This window comes from Hippoglossus hippoglossus, chromosome 21 (genome assembly GCF_009819705.1).
Source record: "Hippoglossus hippoglossus isolate fHipHip1 chromosome 21, fHipHip1.pri, whole genome shotgun sequence".
In the NCBI taxonomy this organism is placed as follows: domain Eukaryota; kingdom Metazoa; phylum Chordata; class Actinopteri; order Pleuronectiformes; family Pleuronectidae; genus Hippoglossus; species Hippoglossus hippoglossus.
The window spans coordinates 9169848-9197366 of NC_047171.1; the positions used below are offsets into that span (position 1 = coordinate 9169848).

The following is a 27519-nucleotide window of genomic DNA, read 5'->3' on the forward strand; positions in this document are numbered from 1 at the left end:
GGTGTACTTCCTTAGTTTGCATGTACAAATGTGTCAGTTTGAGAAATGTTACCTGCCACTGGGAAACTGGCCCACAGGTTAGTTGGGCAATGAGGTCTTTGGTAGCTGTGGACCAGGTTATTCTGTAGCGTGGGAACCCTCCTGGAAACAGAGAGCAAGTTCAGGGCACAACTTCTGCAAGGGTGGATCAATACTTGATATGCTCCACTTCTGATTAATGATGTTGCTGAGCAAACAGTTTACTGCAAGCTGATACAGAAATATATTGATTTATTTTTGCACAAAACTTTGTATCCATAGATTTGTCGTCAAGGTGTGATATTTCCAAATCCCTCTATTTACACCCCCCATTCTGCAAACTGCACCTTTATTTCTGCAGTTTTCAAATTTAAATTCCTCCTCTTTAGAAGCTGAAATTGAAGTGGGTGGTAGCAGTCAGCACGCAGAGTTTCACTGTGGTCTGCGTCCTTGTGAAACATTGTGGTATGCAGCTCACCTGTGGATAGTTTTGAGATTTTAAGAGCCAGAAAGTTAATTTCCCTTCGGCCATTCTCCAGAGAGAGCTCCACATTTTTACTTGCAGAATTGAGATGGCTGAAAGTCCTTGATCCTTTAAGTCACGATTTTAGAAGAAAAGTAAATCAGTGTACCTTCCGTACCAGATCCCTTTTCTCCCTGTGGGGGTTGAAAGGGCCCAAAGGACAAGTTGTGCATGGACCTTGCTCTTGTTCAGCTTGCTACATGTAATATAAAGGTTGTTACCACCACCAAGGAGGTTATGTTTTCACCCCTGTCCATTAGTGGTGGATTTGTTTGTCTGCAGGATTATGCCAAAAATATATACTGAATGGATTACCATGAAACATTTGGAAGGATGAGGCATGGGCCAAGAAAGAACCCATTACATTTTGGTCCAGATCCAGGAAGTTTGTTGTCACTTTCTCTCACAAGGTGAGATAGGATGTATTGTTACATTTTCACTTATTTCCCAAGGAATCGTTTGTGGATCTTGATGAGGAAAAAAAATGATTTAGTTGACTAATATCGATTAGTGTATGTGATTGTGTGGGGCTTGATTGAATTTTAATATAATTGTTGGGCCTTGGTGGAGGTGTGCGCCCTGCTGAGTTCAGTTCTAGCTCTTGTATTTATTTTCTCTTCACTGTGTGTTGCTATCAGGACATTTTACAAGCCAGGAATCCAAGTGACCATTGCTGAAGATGAGTGCACTCAATGAATATTGAGCTCATGGGTGACCTGCATCCACCACATCCCAATGACGCCAACAACAACCCCAACAGTGATGCATCTCCGGTAAGTCTACGGTTAATAAGCCATAATCACTCACTCCCTTTGCTTTGTTTCTCCAAACTGTGGTAATTTGCCTCCTGTTTGCTTTGATTAGTCTTGAGTCTAGAACTGGTCGTCCCACAATTCAAACTGCATGTCGGGACAAAATCCAAGCATCTCTCTGTAGCCCTGTGATAAAACTGTGAAGAGGCCCAGATGAGGACAAAGATCAGGACATTCCTTCTGCTTTCATCAGCCCATTGTTCTCATTATCTGTTCCCACCTTCCTAGCTTTGCTGGCTCACTTCCTCTAAACATTACATCATCTCTCCTCATTCCTTTTCTCCTCCAATTTTGTCCAAATTCAAACCGTCTTCCGTCCGCCTCTCCTCATTTACACTTCAAAGTCTGCTGCGCTCGTTGCCATGAGCCTATTCTCATTTTATAAATCAAGTGCTCTCAAGTGTCTCTGCTCCCGAGCAGAGCAGATATGCAAATATTCTTGAAACAATGATGCCCTAAAAGAGACCTACAGTATATGTCAGTTCACTGGGAAAGATCAGCAAATCAACTGGACCTGCAGGGATAGTTTTCTTTGAACTGCACTGAACTTAAAATATATCGCTGAACCAACTAAAACTGCTGATACAATTAAAAATGACTTTTCACCCACTTTCATATGAGTCTCATATCTGAAAATCTTGAGCAGGGACAACATCCCACAACTCATGGTGGTGGGGGGGTTAAGGACTTGCCTATTTAACTTAACGACTCTCAGCACATGGTACAGACCCAGAGAGGAAAAGTACCTGAAACCTCCCATTGGTCAGTTAGAAATGCAAGCAAGTCCAGTTGCCTACGTACACTTGTCCAACTTCTGAAGATGCCATGACCTGGGTAATTTAGAATCTTCAGACATGTCTATCATGTTTCACACAGTTTTTATAGCATCAAATTACCACAGCCAAACTTACCGGAAAAGTTAACACTTGTGATAATCAATGTGATATGAACAACCCAAAACGATAGAAAACTATTTATTTTACGTGTACTTTGACTTTTGAATTTGGCCCATGTCTCAATCACCAAGGGGGTTTATGACCTACACTGCAGCGGCCAGCAGGTGGCGGTCAAGAGACTTTGGCTTCAATTTTAGGGAGTTGTCATGTCGTCCATCTTTATATACAGTCTATGTTCCTGAGTCTAAGTGTTATGCTCCTTTGGTTGTTTTCTAGTTGTATAAACAACTGAGCCAATCAGAGCTGCGTATGTTATGTCAGGTTATGAATGAAAATGTTATCTTCCTTTTGACAGAGCCAGGAATACACTGATCAAAAGATACAGAGAAATGACACAGAGTGTAGAACAGACTGAATAAGCTATAAGAGACTAAAAGAAAATGACAACTCCGCCTGTATCCTCCAACTGGCATGACAGAGGTCCTGTAGGTCGTTTATGGAATGGACGTGCCAGTCACTACTGATTGGTGAGTGCAATCCTGCATATTTTACCCCTCCAGGCAACACAAAGCTTCCTGGACACGATCACCAGCAGAATATAATTGAGCTCCTTGTTGAGATGTGTCTTGGTTGAGTCATAATGAAGAGCAACTGCCTGCTTATGCCCACTGCGGCAACTGCTGTTGTTGCCTTCTGGAGGAATCATTGGAATCCATTTAAAACTATGTACAGTTGGACTCTATCATTTTAATTTGTCCATGTTATGCATGCCTCCTCCTGGCAGTTGAATAATGCAGGGTAGTTTCATTAGTAAAATTAATTGTTCATTTTATCCATCTCTTTTACAATGTCGAAGCCCTCTCAGCTTTTAGACCCACAAGCCCTTTCTGTCCATGCAACATGTTGATCGCCAAGTGATCTGCTGCTGGGCTATCTGCAGTTTCCATGGTGACTCAGTAACTATTGGCATTATCTATAAACCGAGTATGGTTCTTGTTACCTTTTCACTCAAGGCAGTCAAATCATTTCACTCCAGTGAACCATTTTATTACTGAGTGCGGCAAAGACTGAGACGTCAGGGAAGCGTTTGAATGGAGGAGCGATGGAACAACAGAAGCTCCATTCCTTTGATTTTCTATACATGCCATATGAAACATGACCATGAGTCACCAGAGTTCACTACATCCAGGTGAATGTGTATAGACGAACCTGAAGAGCTCCACACTGAAGCGATCAAGTGGATGGTGTGTGTGTGTGCGGAGGGGGCTCCTCTGCTGTGTTTTTCATGACAAAAATTAATGAACATCTCAAACTTTTTATTTTTCACTCAACCATACAGTGTACTCCGTATATCTTTTATAAACGCTCTGTTGTGCTGCAGAGGGCAAACTATGGCCATGGCAGCGTGACATTAAAGTGCCCAAATTTAGCATTTTTATTTGTTCTTTCCTCTCGTGTGTTATAGCCTCATCCGTCTGTGGCAAACTCTATTCTCATTCTCTACCACAGAAAAAACTCAACCTGTAAAAAAGCCAAGAAATTCACTGAATCTAAAATGAGATTCCGTGTGTGTGCTTTCTTAAAAATGTCCAGACAGCAGCCGCATTATTTAAATCATATGTATGTGTGTCCATCTGAGCACCCGTGTGTGTGTGTGTGTGTGTCCTGAGCTTGTTGGGGCTGTCCGTCTTGAGGCAGTGGAAAGAAATTTTGCTTTTGACCAACAAAAACCTGGTCTGAGGCAGTGCAGTATTTCACTGATATTTCAAAGACACATTATCATGACAGTAATATGCAATAATGCATTACACACACGGGTGATCTTTCAAATGCAAAGGGAAACCATTTTAATGAGATGCATGCTTTTTAGAACCCTTTAGAACCATGCGCCCATGGCACAGGAACCCCCATTTCTAAATGGGCAAAAAGTAGATATGACACTTGCACCATGAGCTTTAGACAATGTGCTCGGATCATTAAAATAGAGCCTGATAACTGCTTCTCTAGACTAATCTCCAGACCTTCAGGAGCGAAGGACAAGATCTGTGTGGGCTAATGTTTTAAGAGCCTTGAGTGTTCTTTTGTAACAAATGGAAATATCACCTTGAAAACCTTTCATCTCTAAAGGTGATTGAGGTTTTTTCAAGTTAGTCTGTAAATGGGTTTTTGGCCTGTCCAGTTATTACCATTTCAAAATCATCCATGCAGTACTGTGCTGAATGTCAGAACTGCGTTTTGAATTTTGTATCTTACTCCGTATGTGCTGCACTGATTGCTGCACTACATCCATCATGGTGACAGTGAACGGACAAAAGTCAAAAGATTGCAGACATTATACTTCTGTCTGAAGCACCTTTACAGAGAATAAATCAGATTTGCTTTAAATGTCACATTTAAATTGAGTTTAACACTGTTAAAAAGTCCACCAATCTCCCAAAAAACTGTAAAACTGAGATGATTTTCAACAATTAAAAAAAGTAAATCCACTGACATTAAAATGGACAAATAAATAAATATGTCAGCCATGTGGCAGCAGCTGAGTTTGAAATTGCTGTCTGCTTCTTTGTTCCTACGATGTGAGAGGAAGAAGCCTCTGAGGTGACTCCTGGCTGCTGTCTGAACCCAGAGCCAAACGCCTGTTTTTCTTTACTTCCTTTTTTTTTACATTTCTTATTTTATGGGAACAACACAGTGTGTGTGTGTGTGTGTGTCTAAAGACACTTTAACATCATGACTTCTGGATGTGATGGACTAGTGGCGTAGCTTCAGGGGTTCTGTGGACTGGTCTTTATTTCCTGCAGCTCAGTCACTGCAGGTCATTTTTATAGTTTCAGGGCCTCGCTCACACACATCCATATTTAGCACACAGCAATGTTCACTTCTAATCTGTGTGAGCGAGGAGGCGAATAAAACATTTGCTTCCCTTTGGTGAACTTTGACCCGTGATATTAGTGTATGTGACTGTGCACTCAGAGAGAAGCCCTTTCCAAACTGGCCTGTTTAAATCGGGCACTGTATTATTTTATCTTGCTTATACTGTTGCTTATAAGACCCCCCCCCCCCCCCCCCCCCCCCCCCCCCACATCTGATATTTCAACGTGTTATAATTGTGAGGACACTGTGTTACTGAGAACATTATGGGCGGCTCTTAATGTTCCCAGCGATGACATTCTCCTGCAAAACAATCTCATAATGCACCGGCAGCAAAACGTGTTTTTTAAATACTTTCCTTTATAACCTGCTCCCGTCCACTTCCACACTTTTGGAGGAGGCTGGCATGAGGAAAACAAAACATTGTGGTGTTAATCGTTCCATCTCCGCTGCCCCATGTTTATTTCAGTACAGTTTGCTGTCAGCAGCTCGAGTGCCTACCAACCACTCAGTTTAGCTCCTTTCAAATCTAAGTCTGCAGAGGTGGCCTTCAAGGCAACGGCAGCAATAGAAATGGGCTGAACTGGAATATGTAAGCCTGCGACTGAAAAATATCCTCAAAGCACATTCGAAGTAAGACGCTCTCCGCTGTGTGGGCTCTTCTGTGGCGCCCGAGATGATCCGTGAGCGATCGCAACAAACTGACGGCTGATCTTGAGGTCGTCCCTCGACTCTTTGAAGTTTTTTTGGGATCATTAGGGCAAATTAGCCTTCATTTGTTCCCCCTCTCTCTGATCTGTGTGTCGCATCTCTCCCTTTTCTCCGCTAGCCCCCGGAGACCTGCTCTTTTCATCGCAATGACTGTTTGATCTGAGCCTCCGAGCTCTGCTCTTTACACGGGGAGGGGCCGACCAAGAGAGAGGGAGAGAAAACTCATTGTTTGGAAATGTTATTGCGCCGCCCGCTCCCCACTGATATTTGGGTTATCGCTCTTTTTTTAATGTATTTGCCGTGTTGCTTTTATCACAGCAGCTCTTTGAATTTAGGAGAGCAGAGCCACAGCCCACCCACCCACCCCCATCTTCCTGTCACTACAGACAAAACCTGGCCGGCATAATAAACCCAGAGCTGTCCTGCAACACTGCATGTGTGGTTTTTATCAATGTACCGGGTGGCAGATCCCGTGCCTGTCAGTGACATCCTTTCATGTCTGACCAGCCCCTATGGCACAATCAAAGACAGTCAGGCACATGGATGGCACATGGGCTCAGCGGTTCAATTAATGCCATGTGGCCAGAAAGAGCCCTGTCTGAGTGACGGTTCCCCTTCGAATCCTTGTATTTTTATTTATTGAAAAATGCCAGTTGAAAAGTTTGAATCTCAGGAGGGTCGTCTTGGTTTGTTGCTTTGTGAGGATTAACTTTGAATTGGAGTGTCGGAGGGGATTCAGTCAGACAATCAAAAGAAACAACTCCTGCAATACACAATAAAAAACCCCAAAAAACCTATATGCTGTATTGATTAGCAACAAATTTAGCTTATATACCACAAAGTGGCCAAACAGAAAGTATTATCCCGGCAAAGGGAGGTTGTGTTTCTATTGCTGTTTAAGTAATGCTGCTAAAAGACACAAACATACAAATTACTGAACCGATTTTAATTGGGCTGGGACATGACTCAAGGAAGAACCCATAACAATTTTGAGCAGATCTGGGTAAAATTGAAGAATTATTTTTCATTTTCTTAAAAATGGCAACATCGGGCATTAGCCAGTAAAAGCAACTTTCTCTGACCGTCTCCAGCAGCAGTAACGGGACAACTCTCTGAGGAATTGTTACTGTAAACCATCTTTTTTCACATTACATACATGAATTTAGTAATAAAATGCTGCTTTGAAAATTTCATCTCAACAAATGTGTGGAAAAATGGAGGATGACAGTGGCTCACTGGGTTTTCTCCTCCGCCTGCTTAGTAAAACTGAATATTCTAAACAAACTTTTATCAATGATGTCTTGCATTTTACATCTCTCTTCTATTTTTCACACATAGACAACTAATTCTTTGTAACTCTGCAGAATGAAACAGGTGAACAATTGAATATGAATGAATCCTTGTCTGTCAGGGAGGGATGAGCACATTTGTGAATTTCTCTGTACACTTTAATGCTTGCGTCTGTACACATTACCTCGCTTTTTATTGTATGTGAACAGCTGGCGATAAGTTACAAGCCTGAGTGGATGAAAATAAACCCAACGTGAAGTAACCAGAGAACTGTTTTGCCTTGAGCTTCAAATACCCTGATCTCATGAAAACCTTCACAGACCCCGAAGACGGTAGCTGAGGGGCAAAGTGCTTGAGGGGGAGATCTGAGCTGGAGACGGTCATAGAAAGTTGCTTTTACTGGCTCGTCTCTCTGCTCCTCAGATCCATCTCTGACTCACTCTCTTTTGTCTGTGCTTGCCGCTCTGTAGCCTCCTGGTGGCCAGGTGAGGTGACGGCTCCATCAAGGAAGCAGATGGTGAAATGCAATTGTAAAGCTCAATGACCAGGCTTCATGTGATTGTCACTAAATGTGCTATGTGGCTTTATGGTTGATGAGAACAGATTTGAGGTCTTTAAATGTTACAAAGTTGCAGCATTCATTTTATTTTTCACCTGCTAAAAGGTTTTCTTGGTAGTTTTTCCTCACTTCACTGAGGGTTATGAGCAGAGGCTGTCGCACCTTGTGAAGCCCTATGAGGAAAATGTGATATGTAGATATGGGCTCTATAAACAATATATATATATAAACTTATGGACATAGACCGAGACTGTAGGTGCAGCACCCTTGAAATCGATTTTATCATATTGATCAATATCTATCAATGTAAGCAGGTTCCTAGAAGTCCTAGTGGTAAAAGCAGTAACAGCAGAAACATACATTTAACTGCTCACAATTTTCTGACTGTCTTGTGGCTGAATTGTTGGTGACCCTAAACATTTCTTTCTGGGTTTTTTTTAGTGCTTGTTTAGCCAATGAAGGGATGGATGGAAACTCATAAAGCTTGTAGACTTACAGGGCACATGAGTAAACTGCCCCGTCTTCCTGCCTGTTGCCTAGCTACCGCCTACATCCATCCTGAATGATTTTTATTCTATTTCTTATCTTTTTTTCTCTCTCTCTCTCTCTTTTTTTTATTTGTTGCCCCGGCAGAGAGACTTGATTGAAGTTGATTATATTACATGTACATGTGCATGTGTACATCATGCTTTTATTCTTCTCCTCCCTTTACAGTTTATTTCCCTTTGTTCCTCTCTCCTTTTTATTTTACACCCATTTGAGCATTTTGCATCACAGCCCTGAGGACATGATGGCATTGTGCATCAGCCTCGCTTTTTTAAATACTGCTGGTACACTGTGCATGAGGTTTAAGATGTTGAACTTTATACGTTGAGACAGTTTTCCTGCAGTGGAAAAACTCTAGAGAGAACCCAGCAGCCTGGGAAGAATGATTTCTCATGGATTCAAATACCACTCCACCAGAAGGGGAGACATCAACAAGTGTTACTTTCACACATGTCTTGAATCCAAAGCAGCGTTGCCCCCTGTACAGGTGTCACTTCCACTGTTTCTTTTTATTTTTTTAATATTCTGTCTCATCTGGTCAATTGTTGACCCACGTGTCACTCTTCTCCCACCAGTTCCTTTCAGAATACATTTTGTCAGATTTACTTATTTTTTTCTGTAGCGTTTTGTATTTCGGCTGATCTGTCAGAGGCGGAGATGAACGACAGGAGCATGGTCAGGCAGAGCTGTGCGCCTGCAGCCGTGTTGACTATGTAGAGTCTAAAACTGGGGCTGAATCTCGTCCGGTGCCACAAATTGTATATGGATTGTAAAATAAAAGTCTCTTTAAACATTCAGCATGCTGTGCAATAAATATATTTAGCAAGTCCAAATATATTTGTGTGATTGTCAGGAGGAAACGGGGGGGGGCACAGTGTGTGCTCATGGCTGAGGCTCGGTGGATGAAATGTGGCATCTGGTGTTGGAGGGAAATGGAAGAAGTTCCCCACGGGACTCACAGTAGGTTTATATGGAATAATTATATTTCATCTTTACTGCATTGAATCATGATCGTTGGGTGATGCTTTTACTTGTCTTTTTATTTGTATGGCACCGATCACAAGCACCTTTGAATACTGTTGATGGTAAATTGGATGGCTCATTCACTTGTATTACGTTGCGTGGAACCTTTCATGCAGTCTGTGTAGGACGAGCGATTGGACTTGGTGCAATCATTGTGTATCAGAGGTTAGTTGCCAATTTAAAATGCTTGCGGTCGGGCTAAGGGATAAGTAATCGGTAACTGTGGCTGAAAGCCCTTCACGTCTTATTTTCTCTTGTGCTGTGGAATGAAATGAGAACTTGTTGAATGGAGCTCAAGAGAGTGTAATACAGTTCCTGTGCTCTGCGTCATCTTTTTCTTTTTTTTGTTCTCCATCAAGGCTTCGGAACATTTTAGGAAAACACTTAACAAAGTGAAGTGGTGCTTTTACGCTTAAAAGAGTTGTACATAAATGTGGGGAATGCTGAAGTATAAACATCAAATATTTGATGCTGACATTTACTTGATGACGAGAGATCGTAATCTGCGAGAGACGACGAGAGCAGGTTCTTGTTTCCTTCTATATGGACGCTTAACCTTTGCTGTTCTCAGCGGGGTTTGTTGAATATGTTGATGAAATTAGCCGCATCCCATGCGTTCGGGCCATGTTTGTGCTGGGTGAGTCAGGCGCAGCTCCGGGCAGATGGTGGTCGGAGCGGTGCATAAGATTTGCTTGATATTCATCAGGAGAGCTGACCTCTGCCGTGATGTATTCAAACATCCAACAGACCTCATTCGGAATTCATCACTGCATAATGAACAGACGCATAAATTCACAAACAAGACAAAAAGCCGCAGCGATCGGTTTCAGCTCCCTCTCTCGTGCTTTACTTCGGGTAAAAACAGGGACCTTCTGCCAAAATTCACGTGAAATACTTATGTAGGTAGGTTTTGGTGAATAAACACTCTTTATTCAAGGTCGATTCTTTGAGGTATTTTCTGTAGCGGTGCGGGACCAATCATCAAAGTTCAGTGTATTATTAAAGGAAACGCGCACACACCCACATCCAACCGTGAAATTCTTTCTCAAGTTAAGACCTCAGAAAATAGGCAGCAGCTCAAAGCTGCAGTTTAGTTTTCTTGGCTCGGAGATCTTTGACATCTGAAAGAAAACACTTTTCACTTCTCACTGTGTTATCTGCATAAAACTCACACTCCATGAAAAAAGTACTTCTGTGTAAATCTCAGGAACATGAAGGTTGATTTGAACAATGCTCAACTGCAGTACTCATCATTTAACAGCATTTTTGTCAGATTGATGAAATGATATGGCAACACTTATAAATATATATAATAAATAAATATAACATAAATGAAGCCAAATTTTCCCAGATACGAACGTTGCCATCTTTCTTATTGAGTCGGCCTCATCTGTCAATCATGTAGTTTCACCATGTTTTAATAGCATCAAATTACCAATTAAAAACAAACTTACCACTACTGTCAGTATAATAAGAACTAGAGGGAACTGTTGGGTTTCTTTATACATTTTAAGGTCTTGACCTTATGTTATTTGGCATTTAAGATTTTACTTTTATTTTAGTTCATTCATTTTTTGACAGATTTTTGTGAAGCACTTTGTAACCTTGTTTAGATAAGTGCTATACAAATACAGTTTTATTATTAGAATGCCAGAAACTATCTTTGAGAAACTTTTATTTGATATGTACCTTGACCTTTTAGTTTGGTCCATGTCCAATCTGCTAACATGGAGGATGCCGGGTTTATGACCTTTACTGCGTCCCTCTTTATATGCAGTCGCTTAGTGTTCACCGGGTGTTAATACAAAAGTGCATTGATACACACGCGCGCGGGCGCGCACACACTCTCTCTTTACGGTGAAGACTGTTAAACTGTTACGAGGTGGCTATTAAGATTTATACGTCATGGTCTTTATTCTTTTTTTTTTTTAAATACACAAATATGTTATCAGGTTTATACATATCAAGGAAAACAAGATGTGGCTGGTGAACTGGTTTTCAACACACTGGTTTACACACACACACACACACACACACACACACACACACACACACACACACACACACACACACACACACAACACACTGTATGTATGTATGTGATACCTGTGAGAATGTGTCACTGCACCATGTTCCCACTGCACCAGTGGATGGACCTGTGGTCTTTGGTGTGTGTGTTTGTGCTGGGGAGGGATATAATGTAACTCTTGTGCCTGAATCCGATTTTATGCCTGTTACAAGATGTTTTTATCACATTTATGAGCGATTAGGCTAAAAGACTATGTGAAAACTGGAACAGTGTATTTAGGTGTGTGTGAGGAGGGGGTGTGTGACAGGGATGGTGGAGGGGGATCTAGGACAGGTGCTTTAGGAGAACCCCTTTGACTCATAGTCTCTTCACTAATTAAGTTCAGCCTCTTTGTGTGTGTGTGTGTGTGTGTGTGTGTGTGTGTGTGTGTGTGTGTGTGTGTGTGTGTGTGTGTGTGTGTGTGTGTGTGTGTGTGTGTGTGTGTGTGTGTGTGTGTGTGTGTGTGTGTGTGTGTGTGTGTGTGTGTGTGTGTGTGTGTGTGTGTGTGTGTGTGTGTGTGTGTGTGTGTCTACTTGTCTATCCATGGGAAAGCTTTGCCTTTTCCATTCCCTCGCCTTTTGATTATCTTTTTTTTTGTACCTGTCTACGAGGCCATTCAGTCTATACAGGTCTGAGCCTATAGATCTTTGAAGCTTCCTTTCACAATTATTTTAAAACATGGAAGTTGTATTGTTACATTTCCAAACAGATGCTTAACATTTTGGTTCTTCCAGAGTTTTAGTTGAGTCAAAAATGAAACAGAATTTTCAACATCCCTGTAATATCTTCACTAAAACGTAATATTTATGGTAAGAAAAAATATGTAAATTTTGTTTAAGCCTGCAGCAAAAAGAAACATTACGACTAAACCAAGGGTTAAATGTGATTTTAAACTAAATATTTCTTGTTCAGAGTTCAATTTCTTTGTTAATGTTGTGGCTACATTTACTGTTGTGTCAACCTCAAGTCATCTCAGCCAAATGTTACAGATCAGCTTCTTCACCTCAGGCTCATCCGCACATTTGTCAGCGAAAAGGCTGTCGAAAATGGAAATGAAAAGTATAAAGCATGCGCATCAAAGAAACTTGAACTCTTGCTGCATCACTGTTCACCATTGCTCATTATTGAGACACTCTGCAGACTCACTAATTGCTGAAGGGTTATTTTAATTACTTGTTATAATTTTTGTTGAGATTTACAGGAGCACACAGATTGCTAAAAAACAGAGGTGGTTCAGTCTCGGTGTGCAAAAATAAGCCTGCATTCGCCAGCTGGGAAGATGGACTTTAGCCCGAGTGGGTGTTGTTGGCTGCAGTGAAAGAAGAAAGAAAAGTATTTTTAAGGATGATATTTGTGTTGGTGAGTTTTTTTTCTCTCTTTCTGTTGTCACACAGCATTATGTCCACTTGTCTCCTTAATATTATGGGTTTTGTTTTGTTTGTTTCAAGCCTTTGAACGGGTGAAATAAGATTTGTCAACGTCCATTGCGATTTGCTCAGCTATTTGTCTCAAAGGCTTTCATTATCAGTGCTCGGCCTCATTGACTCTTTTTAATCAAATATCTGATTTGAGATGCGCATCTATCAAGCGTCCAAGTTGAAGATTATTAGCATTTAGATTTAAATTTGGGTTTTAATGTGACACCCCGAAGTCACAATTAACAGATCCTGAGATTGTTTCTTTCGATATTTGAACATGGAAATGAACTAAACGGTCCCTAAAACATCCTCAAATGAAAAGATTGTTCAGCTTGAGTCCAGTGAATGAATGATCTCAGTAACATTTAAGATGCAAATTCGTTCTGAGGAGAAACATTGACGAAGAGTTCCTCCCCCTCCAAATTTACACTATGTGCTTGAACATGTCGAGTCGTGCCTGCCACCCACCAGCTATTTTTCACCTGCTGCCCACCTACATCAACAATAGTGAAGCAGAGCCCGGGATAAACACAAATACAAACAGACACAACAGAGTGCACATGGTGGCCACGCTCCTCGGATTAACCGTTATCCTCCCTGATGAAACCTGTTGTCTTTACCCTGGGGCGCTGTCTCTGCATTCGACACAATGTGGACACCGTGCCGAAATAGTAGTAAGCCTTTCTGCCACTCACTCTGAGATAAAGCGACGGGGTTTTCTTTTGGTTGTGGGCTTAATAGGCAGAGTTAAAGGGGTGCTTCTCACCTCCGGGTCACGCTGCATAAGGTCTGGACAAAAAATGCCCCCCCAAAAAAAAGCTCCTGCAAGGCAAATATCTGTGGTGTACGTGTTGTGTTTTTACAAGTTGCTTTAGCGTTGACTTGAGGGCACACACATGCAAAACAAAGCAGAGCAATTGGTCTGAGACAATTCAAGTGTTCACTTTGCTTTCCCATTTGCTTCCACAACACAATCCTGTAATCAGGGAGAGGGACGGAGAGATGGCAAGAAGAGAGGAGGGGATCGGGTTTCTCAGCTGCGCTGTACCCTAATCCTGGATTTGGGAGCGGGATGAGAAGAACGCAGGTAAGGACAAACACAAGTAATAACAGCACTGACATTGGATTGGTAGGTGGGGGTCTCATAGGAGACAGGGGGGGCCTCATAGGTTGAGAGAGGGGTGGTTAGTCGTAGATGGGTGGGATATAAATACCTGCAGTAGACAAGGGCGGCAAAAAAGCTGAGGGTATGACAGACCTGCATATCTAATAGAGACAGGGAGCTTCACGGAAGAGGCCCTAATGAGCGAAATCTCAGTAGCTCAGAAAGACCTTTGAGCACATATACAAGCAGTAGTGACTTGAACTTGCAGCTCATCACTATTCATCTGCGGCGGAGGGTAAGAGTCATGCCAAAAACTGAATAATGTTGCCTGAAGTGCTGACATGCATTTCTCTGTGAGAACAAAAACAAAGTAACCTATCGCAGTTTTCTACCCGCACAGTCCCAAGTGACTGAAGAGGACTCGACTCCAGGTGGTGCAAGGAGGCGAGAACAAGAGAAGGCCAAAGAAGACGAGACGAAACCTAAAGTCAGACGGCGCAGGTAACAGAGGACAGGACTTGAAAAGACAAAGGACAAGCAAAAGCAGTGATGGGAGGCAACTAAAGCGGGAGAAGACAAAGCAAGACAAGAAATCAGTCAATCAAGCTGCAGCTTACCATTGAGATCAGAGCAGAGAAGAATGGCGTGTCAGGCCTTCAGCACAGACTCTTTCGCCCAGCTGTCAGGAGACTCAGCTTTGCCGATCCTGATGCACCATGCCTCCGCCAGTGACTGCCTGCCGTCCACGTCCCACGCACACAGCATGGTTTCTGCAGGTGAGCTGAACCTCTGAGGGTCTCCTGTCCTGTCAAGTTAATCACATTTTCTCTTGGATTATTCTCATGAGTTTTACCTTGTTTAATTATTTGAATTGAAACTCATGGATCCTAAATGATTTGGGCCATAACCCACATCGTGTTTTCATGATGTTAGATCCCAGCTGCAGGAAGTCAGGCCTCTAACAAGATTCACAATCCAAACTTGGGGAAACTATAAGAAGAAAGTGTGCTAGCATTGTGCCTACGAATGTCTAGATTAGGGCATTCTGAGAGATATTGATTGCACTATTGATTATATCGGAAGTCTTTTGGTTGCCGCAGGTGAGCCAAGTCTCTTGTACGGTTACAAGTTGCTCTTATCGACGTATAATTGACCCAATTGTGCTTGGCCGCCCCACTGATGCCTCCTTAACAAGACAGTGGAGGACAAATTGACACATTTATTCAAATCCAATTCAAACTATGTAAATGCCTGAAATCAGCTGGGTTGGCCCAGCTGTCTCTACTCACTGGATAATTGCTTAGAGGATGTGTTATCGTTATGACAAATTCCCCGAGGTCTTGTTCTGTCTCCGGAACAATGTGGTGAAAACATCCGGGGAATTTTAGTGGCCGCTGATTGTTGTTGTTTAGAATAGACTGTGTTGGATTGTGCAGAACGTTAATCACACACTACATATATATATAATAGCAGTTTGAGTGTGTAACATTTATTTTTCTACTCTGGCATCACTGTGCTTTTTGTACTTTGTTGTTTGATGCTACAAAATATTTATCTGGCCTATATGTTTTATCGTCTTCCCATAAGTATATAAACCAAATGCAGCCTACAATATGTAACACAAATAAAAGTTTTAATAATGGAACAAATAAAATTCACAGTTATGATTGAATCCTCAGTGGTAGAGTATTTTTTTCTAACACAGCCCTCATGAAAACTCAGTCAAATCATAGTACACAAAAAGAAAAGAGACAGTTTCTGTACACGAGCTGCACCAGCTCAGAGTGCATCTTAACCACACTGGTGTGAATGCATGAATAATCATGTAATTAGCAGATGACATGACCAGAACAATGTTCAACTAATATTTAAAATCACTTAGCAGCAGAAGAGCACACAGCAGAGACAGTAGAGACGAGTCATCCTCCAGCTGGGGAATCGCAATAAATCCAACACTTCAAAACCTATAAATCATCCCAATGTTTATTTCCTCTTTTTTATTTGAAGAATATCATTTGATTAACTAGTTCGTATTACTCATAAGTCCATCTGCGAGTTTAAAATTAGAATGACTGTATTAAGATCTTCTCCTCAGTTCTGTCTGCATGAGCACGAGGGCAATATGGTCCAAAATAAATATCAAGATGAAAGTTTTCATATCATATTGATAATAATAATAATCATGATCAATTTCATATTATTCCTTTTCAAATGTATGTTATGTGTTACACCACCTCACTGTGCTTACACAATGCATATTGGACTTTTGTTACATTGCAATTGATAAAAAATATATTGTTTCATTGCCCAGCCAAACATGAGACAGAAATAAACACACATATTTGCCATCATCATTTTCAGAATAAGAATCAGTTTTTTCGGCCAAGTATTTGTACACATGTCAGGAATTTGACTCCCACTGTACTTTTATAGAAATAGATATACAAACTGAATAAGTTCAGGAGTGGTACAATAATGCTTAAATTCTAGTGGTGCATAGTCCCGACTGTAATGTACATGTACAAAAAAGAAAGTAGAATATACAGTATATAGGAAACGCTAATGACCAACTCAGTAAAAGTATACACCATGACAATAACTTGTTCTGTATGTTGTCAACAGATAAGTTGTCTAAAGAAGCAACGTAGCGCAATGAATAATAAGTACTGTATAAATATGAGGATGGGATGGATATGTACATTGTTTGCGATACATTTCTTTATTTATATACACACACACACACACACACACACACACACACACAGCGAGATCATCTTTCTTTTTCTGTCTGTCTACTACAATGAAGCTGTCAACAATTATTGTTATATTTCACGTCTCTGCAGCTCTTGTTTTGCTCCGTCTTTTGTTCTCCACTCACAATGGAACCACATTTGTCCCCCATCAGTGTCATCTGGACTTTCACTGGGTCAGAGCTCCAAGCGCTCACACATGCATCTGTCCACCTCCTCCCTCGGCAACGCACTTGGCAACAGCCCCCCGAGCCTTCATTACCCAGTCGCCCCCTGTCACTACAGCAACCAGCAGGCCACCTATGGCATGATGACAGGTGAGTAGCTGCTGCTGTTGAGGTATCTTTGATGGGGAAGATGACAAAGCTGTCATGAATTTAGTAGTGAAAGAATTAGTTGGTTATATATATATAATTATATTTTCCTGTTTCAGCTTCTCATATATATAAATAATGCTGTTTATAAATCACTTTACTATAAAAGGGATTTTCTCTTTTTTGTTTTTTTTTTAATATATCATGCTACATTGGAATCTGGGAAATTTTCTTCTCTCTCATATTTAACTTAATAATTAATGGAAATTTAAAAAGTAAACACCATCAGACAGCTAAACTATTTATTGCTGAGGAATCTGAACTTGTTTGTGGGCTCTATATAACAAAAGTGATGTCATTTACTTGACAGGCAGGACAGACAGATGCAGTCACATAACTTGACACAGATCACACTGAGGCGTCCCATGTGAAGACGTCAATATGTTCAGACTGTTGAAGCTCGGATTATCAATCCAATATTCTGAAGATATAACAGCATCATAGCAATAATTGCAGGTTTTGATGATGATTATAGATAAAGGTTATTGTGGTATTTATGGTAACTCTCTCTCTGTCTCTCTGTCTCTCTCTGTCTCTGTCTCTCTCTAGCTCAGGAGATGCTCTCTGCCAGTATCTCTCAGACTTGTATCCTGCAGACATGTGGAGTCCCTCACCCTAATATGTTGAGCGGCGCAAACCAACTGCAAGGTAATGAGCAGATACACACATACACACACACCCACATGAGTGCACACACACATACACACTCTTCTAGTTCTATCTTAGTGGGGACGATGATTTGCATAATGCGTCCCCTAGCCCCTTAGCCTAAACTTAATCATCTCAATTAAATGCCCAACTGCTCCTACTCTGTGTCTGTGGTCTTTCTGTTATTTATTTATTTTATTTACTTATTCATTTATTACTTGTATGGTACGGTTTTAACCAAATCAATTATGATTTTAATGAGTGACTTTTTAAGTGTTTTTAATTTTCAATTTGATTTAATTTAGATTAAATTTTTTTACATCCACGGTCCCCGTATGCCCAGGCCCCTTGTGACGCACACTCGGAGTGCTGGATTTTAAACCCAACCTAATTCTAACCTTGACCCTGAAACCAGGTCTTAACACTTTAACAGCCCTTTGAAAAGTGAGGAGTGGCCAAAATATCCTCACTTTCCGAAATGTCCTCACTCTGTACCGTCTATGCTGATGGTCCTCACAAAGATATAAGTACATGTACACACACACACGCACACACATAAACACACACACTCATGCATGCACGCACACACAGGCATAATCATTCTCCCGCTGTCCTGCAGTTAAACCCGGTAAACTCAGCAGAGAATTACTTTATCCTCCATTTAATTTTAAATCTGCTACCAGTTAAAATCAATTTCAGACTTGATTACCTCACCTAGCGCCTGAGATCTTTAGCGCAGTTGTTAAGCGTAACTGTCAAAGAGGACTTGCCACTTCCTCCCCCTCCTGCAGAGAGTGCAAAAATCCAAATAAAGAGGCAATAGTGTGAAAACGGTCTCGAAGAACTGTGTTGGTGTCGGGAGATTTCCTATTTTGTTCATGGCAGAAGGAAACAAATTCATGTCAGTCATCTGTGGTTTTTATAAATATTTTTGACACTTGATATGTGCTCGAGCAAAGCAGATGTTTATGCAATTCATCACATGTTACTAATTCAAATTTAAAGGGGAGCTCCATCCATTCATATTGAGATTACATTTGCATTTCAATATTTCACACTGCTAATGTCATTACCGCCTGCAGTAGGGGTTGGTGTTTTACACCCAGTGAGGAGGAATGGAACAGGAACATACATTGTGCAAGGTACTCGGTAGATTGCAAACCTACATCAAGTCCCAACAGTCCCCTAATGAAACCAACTTAAAACTCACTCGATCAAAATTTTTATTAGGATCTGCACCGAATTGCCCACACTCATAAATATCAGTTCCATAAAAATGCCAGATTTTTATTGAGATCCATTAATTATTCTCTGAGAAATCAATGAAAATGTTGAGAGAAAAATTTCCTGGATCTGAACCAGATCTGCAATAAAACGTAATGGGTTCTTCCCTCCCTCTAAGTTTCGTGGTAATCAGTCCGGTAGTTTTTGCGTAATCTTGCTTACAAACCAACCAAATAGACAGTGGTGGAAAACACAGACAACAACGGGTAATAATATATTTAGGTGTAGCTGTCGCCTCACAGCAAGAAGGTTTCTGGTTCGAATCCCAGTTTGGTCTGGGTCTTTGTGTGTGGAGTTTGTGGGGTTTGGAGACTCTAAATTTGCCGTGAGCATTAAAAAGCAGTATAGATAATGGATGGATGGATATTTCATTCAAGCACTAAGCTTTAAATCTAAACTACAATCAAAACTAAATTGTAAAATGGCAACATTCCTCTTTTTGAAACCACCTCTGAAGCAGTCGTTTTGACTTTTACCTCCAAGGAAGTTGAACAACTTCCCTCTGTTTCATGTTTCTCCAAACTCAGGACCTGAGATTACTTTAGTAGTGTCAAACTACAATGTGACACTATTGCAGTATTTTTTTTTTTGTACCAGACATGAACGCAGACCAAAATAAATATATCTAACAAGTGTAATCAGGCTGTCACAGCAGAGGTGTCCTGCATACTAATTCTTCATAAATAGTAAGATTCACTGAATACATAAATATCCTCTGAAGGTCTAGTAAAGTAGAAAAAAAACCCGAATGTGACTTTAGTTAAAGAATGTGTAATTGAACTATTACAATTTCATATGATTGAACCAACTGGAGCAAAATCAGGCCAAGAAGAATAAATTAAGTAAAGTGTAGCCCTGGTGGCACAGAGCGATTAGTATTTGCAGACCTAATAAAATGTATATTTTAACAGCCAGCAGGGTTAAAAAAGTAGGATTCAACCCACTCGAGCATCGACCCGGTGACATCAACCCTCTCCTGTAAATGGTCTAATAAAGCAGTTTGGTCTGTGGTATCCGAGGCGGTGCTGAAACACATTAGGATTAAAATTAAACAGGGGCCCACGTTTACGACCAGTAAGAGATCATTTGTCACTTCAATTAAGTTGCTGCGCTGCCAAGGGGAAGAATGATGGTGCGACAGATGTAACCAATGGTCGACGTGAGTAACATCAACTTGTTTGGGATGATGCTTAGCTCAAACAAGGGAAGTATTAATTATTGAAAAGCTGACAAACCAACTGCAATTAAGACAAATAAACCTTGAGGAATTTAGTGGGAGGCACATGAAGCGTGTAAGAGGGAGAATCCACGAGAGAAACTTGATGATACTTGTTCAACAGCACTGGACAGAAGGATATGTGAGAGGAGGCAGGAACAGTTAAACAGAGCTGTGTGATTAGAGATGAGGTCACAGGAGAAATTGCTCCTTTAATTTTGAAAGCTGCACTAATCTATTAATTTAAAATTAACAATGGATTAAACGACACGAAGTGGAATGTGAAAGGTGTTGCTTTACGAACCCAAAGAGAATTATCAACTCCTCTCGGCTATCAAGACCTTATTTTAGCCTTTTTTTACCACATCAACCTTGTTTTCAAATATATATATATACACACATACATGTTTACAGAAAGGTACTGGTATAGATAGAGAGAAAATGAACAGAAGAACGTGCTGATTTTACGCCATAGACGTGTATGCATGTATAGAATGTATATAAAGATGGACGACGCATCTACACTTCCTTCCAATATCCAGAAATGAAGCTAAAATATCCCAGATGCAAAGGTCGCCATCTTGCGCATTTGGAGCCAGAGTCTGCGCAGTAATTAATAGGGGATGGAGCCATGGCAGCGAGGGCCAGTCTATGCATGCTCGACCAATCATGAGTCAGTCTCAGCAACGTTTTATTGCATCAATTAACAAATTAAAACCAAACTTATCAGACACATGAATCAGTGTGATAAGAACTACCTAAAATGACAGAAACTGTCTTTGAGGACATGTTATTTAACGTGGCTTTTTGGTTTGCTGCATGTCCCATCCACTAACATGGAGGAGGCAGTGGTAAATGACCTATACTGCAGCTACAGTCTACGTAATTGTGCCAGTTTGTTTTCTTTGTCTTTTCTGATTCTGCTCCACTCTTTGGTCGGGTCCACATGTGTTGCAGCTGGATGGACCGCGTCCATGTGCACAAAGGCTCGTGAGCCTCTTTCACAAACCCTCTCGCTGCCCGCTCAGCCTCTGTGTGCACCGCACCATGGCCGTATGTAGACAGTGTCCAAGGAACATCAGAGCAGAACAACAGCCTCTCTCCCTCCAGCACAGTGAGCAAAACACGGTGCCTCAGGCCGAAATCACACGGGCCCTTGACTGACAGGAAGTTATGAGGCATCTGCCAAGCTCTATGAAATATAGGCTTCAAATTATAATTGTAAGAAGGCAGACACGCTGTGCACTGTACCGGTATTCTACCTCCTAGCGTTAAAAAAAAAAAGTAGATTTCAACTTCTCCCCTACACCTTCAGCACAAGGGGAAATCACTGATGAGTTGTGGAAGAATCTGCCACTTTGCTTTCCAGCTGCTGCTGCATAGACTCGACTGAACAATTCAGCCGGTCGATGACAGCATCCTTTTCTCTGTCCACTTTGGAAGTCCAACCATTTTTGTACAGAGGGGGGGCGGAGATTGAGAGGGCTGTTATGGCATTTAGAATCTCTGCAGCTGTATTCCTCCACAGAGGCAAAAACCACTACTCTGCTAAACATTTAGCTGCTGCACATCAGAGTTTCAGATGAAGCGATCGCAGCCATGTTGTCACCTCGGGCTCAGTCGGAAAGGCGCTGCTGTTCGAGGCAACAAGCATTTGATGGATTGTTGCTGATGTCTTTCAGCCGAGCAGACGGAGAGATAAATCTTTGCCCCCGAGCAAAGTGGAGGAGAGGCTGAGATGAGACCTGTGTGAATTTTGATCAGCGGAGCAACTATCACACAAAAAAACTTTCTTTATTTATTATTTACCTTTGCAAAACAACAGACAAGACAGAACAATATAAGGGAGAAAACAGTGAATACTGGTCTGATAAAGGGGGGGGTGGGGGTGAGAAAAAGGTGCATTAATACTTATCCTTGTCTTGTCGACATAAATTTTATTTACTCACAACATTCATTAAAAAAAAAAACTGAATCATAGAAGCAGGATTAAATAAAGGGGTAGTGTATTAGACCAACGGCTTTAGCGAGGTGTTCCTAATAAAGTGGCAACCTTCGTCTTTAGTGCTTTGTTATTTCATTTGATTAGTTGAGACTAAAACGAGAGCGACTCTCTACCTCCCTTATCACAGAAAGTCAGGTGATGCATGTGTCTAACATTTGCATTGTAACCCCACAAGAGGGGAGTGTTGCCTTGTTTATCTCAGATCCAGTTTCAGCAAACAAAGAGCATGAGATCAGTGGAGCTGCTGTTGCCTACTGCAGTGAAAAGAACGTAGTGTCAACTCAATCTTTTTTTTCGGTAAAATCTATCAATGCGCTTCTTTTCCTCCACTGTGTGTGTGTGTGTGTGTGTGTGTGTGTGTGTGTGTGTGTGTGTGTGTGTGTGTGTGTGTGTGTGTGTGTGTGTGTGTGTGTGTGTGTGTGTGTGTGTGTGTGTGTGTGTGTGATGCACCAACCATCTGCTGTTCTGGCAGTAATCCGTCTTTAATACAAAATAAAGGAAGAAACTAGTTATTAACAAGCAGCAGCTCCACTGCATCGTACTGAGGCATCAACAGCCACCTGTAGAAATAATGAGGAATTAAGGTTTTAGTCCATTGTGCAACGTTTATCTCTGCTGAAAACAGACCTTTTACAATAAGTGTGATAAGGGAACTCAGGTTTGCGTGGGGACACTGGAGCCAAGGACAAGAAGACACTGCAGTTATTGAAACACACTTCTTTTCACACCATTCAAACTCCGCTCACTGCTTCTCTCGGTGAATGGAGTCGGCTCAGGTGTCAGAACGTCACCCAAGTGTGACAGAGAAAAATTCCATTTCATTCCATACAACACACGGTACATTCAATGCCGTGTTTGTGCTTGTGGTATTCTTTGTAGATGTACGAGTGACAGCATGTACATTCAAAGAGACAGAAAATAAAAAGAAGGCAGCACAGTTGGTCGCAGCAGGAAGGTTCCCAGTTCGTCCGGGGTCTCTCTCTGTGGACTCTGGATGTTCTCCCTTGTCTGCGGGGGGTTTTCTCCTGGTACCCCGGCTTCCTCCCACATTCCAAAAACATGCAGATTGGAGTTTACTTAATTGCAAACTGTGCCCGCGAGTGTGAGTGGATGTTTGTGTCTGCATGTTTGCCCTGTGATACACTGGTGATCTGACCAGGTGGGTGTACCCTGCCGGCAGGGATGGGCTCCAGCTCCCCCCCGCTACCCTCTGCAGTATATATGATGGATGGATCGATACTGAACATATATCAACAACCAGAATGGCACTCAGCAGACCCATAACTTGCACATCTTTATGATTGTGCGTTGTAATCGCAAAGGTGCGTCCTTGTGCAATTTTTCTTGTAACCAAATAATCAAAACTTAAGAAGGGTTTGCAGTTCATAGCATAAACAGAATGGCCCTCAGTAGAGCACACACCTCCGCCAACAGTCCCCTTAAATTCAATCAAGCTGCAAAAAATTGCACACACTCACAAATATCAGTTCCCTAAATGAGTGTTGTTGTTTTTTTAAACAAGAAGGGAAATTAGTTAAAATGAGATATTCCTGCATGGATCCACACTAAAATTTTACAGAGATCTTTTTTGGCCCATTCTTCCTCGAGAAATCCGCTTGGTAGTTTCTGCATAATCCTGCTGCCAAACAAACAAACAAATGGACAGCGGTGAAAACAGAAACTCCTTTGCGGATATAAAACCGGCTTGAACCTTCATTTCAGGAGGGGGGTGGAAGTTGTCATATTGTTGCATTTATTTTTTTAGAATACAACACACTGACCAAACAAAGGGAAGTTTTTATTCCCATGCCTCAGAGAGTCTCACAGGGAGACGTCAAACGCTTTCTGTGCTGTTGAGATAAAGGCTCCCAGCGTACTTGTGGGAATAGAGGCCATGCTGCTCCCAGTGCCCTTCTGACACTTCTGAGGGTCTCCCCTGTGACTCCCACCCACTCATTTTCCTCTCTCAAGCTCTCCCTCTCTTTCTGCCCCTCTCCCCTTCTCCAGGGTCTCTTACTCCTTGCTTGTACAAGTTTCCAGATCATGGTCTGAGTAGCGGCTCTTGCGCATTAAGCCACGGTTTCTCTTCGCTGCCCTCGGCTATTCTCTCGACTGATGAGGCCCCTGGGGGCCCCACTGTCGGAGAGATGAAAACTGACGCCCAGAGGAAGAGCATGCGGGACTCCGACGATACCCCAGCCATGGACTCCCCGCAGATACGAGAGCTGGAGATGTTTGCCAATGACTTCAAGATACGGAGGATCAAACTGGGTACGATTCCTGGGCAGCTTGAAACCATCTTCGTGTTTGACTGCAACAATTAGATATCTCACCACATGCCTCTGTGGTTGCACCCACCTAGAGCTGCTTCTCCACCCAATGCATTCAAGTGTTTCCTTTTCTTTCCCATTTTGCCCTCCAGGCTACACCCAGACTAATGTAGGCGAGGCGCTCGCTGCTGTGCACGGCTCAGAGTTCAGCCAGACCACGATCTGCCGCTTTGAAAATTTGCAGCTGAGCTTTAAGAACGCCTGCAAACTCAAGGCCATTCTGGCAAAATGGCTGAATGAAGCGGAGCTGGCTGGCGGTGAGTCACACGCGCATCTGCTCTCCCGCACCATCAGCGAAAGCATTTATTTAAATGTAACCTTTAGCCATCTCATCTCTATAAGGAAAATAACTGCTTTTGATTAGTCTGAAAGGATCTGTTAGAAATTATGAGAGCAAACTTTTCCTTGCATGATTATTAAGATTTATTGGACGACTTGTACATCATGTAAGTCAGCAGTTCACAATCTTCTTCCCCTATGACTTTATTAAAATTAAGTGATATCTGACATTAAGCTCTAAGCAGTGGCGGTTCTAGGATTTTTCTAAATTTACACAGTGGCCAATTATATATCCAACGTTCATATACAATTCCTGATTCAGTTAGGTTCACATTTAAGTAATTTCTTGTATATGTAAACTCTATAGCTTTGATTCAAAGACACAAATCATTGAATATATTTTGAAAATAGTTTTTTTTATGTTAAGGTAAATATTAGGTTTTCTGTCAGCTCTTCAGAAAACCCTCAGGTTTTAGGGGGTCGTTCTCAAACAACACTGAAGGTTTAGAGGTCATTTCTATTTGTTGCCTTGGGTCCTAATGGGGTTTAATGACTACTAGCAGGACAGGGGCACTTCAGGGGCCAATCAGATTTGAGCTGGGGCCAGTTCCCCCAGGCCCCGCCCCTGGCTGTGAGCTGTTCTTTTCTTAAGTTTAATTTAAATGAGGTCAAATTACTCAGAACTGATGTAAGGAAAACTTAAATGTATATCATGTTTTGTAGTCGAAGCAGAACAAGGTCACATTAAAGTGCATCTGAGATATGTGATTTTTAACCGGGTGACATTAACATCTGTTCTAAAGGTCTTAGGGACGTCACAGTTGGTCTTATGTTACAGTCGTACAGGTGATCGGAGAGAAATTAGAAAAAGGTCCAGTGTGTTAGATTAGATTGTTCAGTCTCTAACTGTCAGTAAATCACTTTCATCTTTCTTTTCCATCCTCGCTACAGGTACAATAAAGTAACGACATGTTTTCTTCCTTGCAGCCTTGTACAACGATAAAATAGGGATGAATGAGCGAAAGAGAAAACGGAGAACAACTATCAGGTATCTAATGTAAGGACCAAACATACAGAGCATATATATGTAGATTTCTATGTTTATTCTCAGTGTGCTCTCCCTGTCCCTCCACACCACAGCCTGGGAGCTAAGGAGGCTCTGGAGCACAGCTTCGTGGAGAAAAGTAAACCGTCCTCTCAGGAAATAGCGCGGATCGCCAAAGGCCTCCACCTGGAGAAGGAGGTGGTCCGAGTCTGGTTCTGCAACCGGCGCCAGCGGGAGAAACGGGTGAAAACGAGCCTGAACCTCAGCTCCTGTTTGTCCAAGATCAACCCAAACTGCCTCTCACAGATGAGTAAAGCCCAGAGGCCGATGACGTAGTTTGATGCTCGGATGGAGAGCGAGTGTTCCACTGACGGTCGGTGTCCGACAATCATTCCAGGGGGAAGAGGGTGAAGTTTACTGAACAGCAAACAGAAAGGTCTCATAATGAAAACCGCACAGTAAGCAGCTGCTGACACTTGAAACTGTTTTGCTGATTTGACATCCAGATGAGAAATTATCCCCAGTGAGGCTGACAAAATAAATAAATAAAACGCTCCAACACAACTTTGCTATAAAACCACAAATCAACATCAGCAGCGAATGTCTGAGTTCGTAAGGACATCCTTTATTACAGCTACCTTAATGTCATTTAAAGTTGTTTTCCTTCTTTATTACGAGAACAGAATGGTTTTCCTTGAGCCTATTTTAACTGCATATTACAACGGACAAAAAAACATAGAAGATTTGAGAATAAGGTCTTAAAATTGCAAGAATGTCATTTGTTATCTTACAAGAATAAAGTCGTAATTTTAGGGCAATGTCATTTTACAAGGGCAATATCAGGATCACTCAAGAAGAGTCTGGTTCAAGTTTTGGGATTTTTCCTTGCTGCTTAATTTCTCGAAAAACGGACTTTTCTCGTAATATTACAACTTTACTCTTCTGATATAAAATGTTCTCATTAATTTGTAACTTTATTCTTGTAATTTATTGTCTTTTTTTATATTATGGCTTTTCTCATTAAATTATGACTTAGTAATATTATGACCTTATTCTCAAAATCTATCTTTTTTCTTTACAATTGCCTCAATACCCTGTCGTACTTTCCGTCTTTATTACTAGAACAGTCCTTTTTCTTACCTCCATATTAAGTTGAAGCTGTGAAGAAAAAACACTTATTCAATAAGTTCATTTGAGCTGCAGCTTCCAGTCCTGACTTTAAAACACTGTGCCTTGTTTGCCATGTTAATACGGAAACTATATTAACCATAGAGACCAAATGTAATTAATCGGCATCAGATTGCAGATCCATCAATCTCTCTGATCGATCCGCCCTGTGCCTTCTCTAAAACACAGACGTCAACAATCCCCTGCTTGAACCTCAGAGTAGTAAAAACATATTGATGATGATTTACATGTTTGTGCTGTAGTTGTTTGTGTTTGTGTATTTGTGATGACAGCCGACGACTCTGTGTCTTCTTTAATTATCTGTCACTGTCTTATAAATGTTTGACGATTTATTTAAAATGAACGTAGCCATAGTCAGAAAAGTAATATATGTAAACTTTCACAACAACCTATTTATTTGAGATCTAATATATCACGTTGATCCACTTACGACCTCTTTGATTTATGCTCTGAAGTCTAAGACGGCGGTGAAACTTTTTGACATTCTTGTCAACTAATGAATCCGAGGTCTCCCCGTTTCCCTGCTGTGAGACACATTCAATATTCTGCTTTTTGTTCTC

At 41.5% G+C, this 27519-nt stretch overlaps 1 protein-coding gene across 4 annotated transcripts; it reads left to right on the top strand.

The window, feature by feature from the left end:
- Window positions 1-9121: 9121 nt before the first annotated feature.
- On the top strand, window positions 9122-26145 carry pou1f1 (POU class 1 homeobox 1). 4 transcript variants are annotated; one of them, XM_034574171.1, is made up of 10 exons: window positions 9122-9186; window positions 12519-12676; window positions 13722-13822; window positions 14225-14616; window positions 16746-16907; window positions 17514-17612; window positions 24125-24388; window positions 24540-24704; window positions 25714-25783; window positions 25867-26145. In XM_034574171.1, exons 4-10 carry the CDS (start codon window positions 14481-14483, stop codon window positions 26105-26107), a joined length of 1137 nt encoding a protein of 378 aa, XP_034430062.1. In that variant the 5' UTR covers window positions 9122-9186; window positions 12519-12676; window positions 13722-13822; window positions 14225-14480; the 3' UTR covers window positions 26108-26145. The 4 variants fall into 4 exon arrangements, with proteins under 4 accessions (XP_034430062.1, XP_034430061.1, XP_034430060.1 ...); XM_034574170.1 differs by having other exon boundaries at window positions 14241-14616; XM_034574169.1 differs by lacking the exons at window positions 9122-9186; window positions 12519-12676; window positions 13722-13822 and adding an exon at window positions 13956-14135 and having other exon boundaries at window positions 14241-14616.
- Window positions 26146-27519: the final 1374 nt, after the last annotated feature.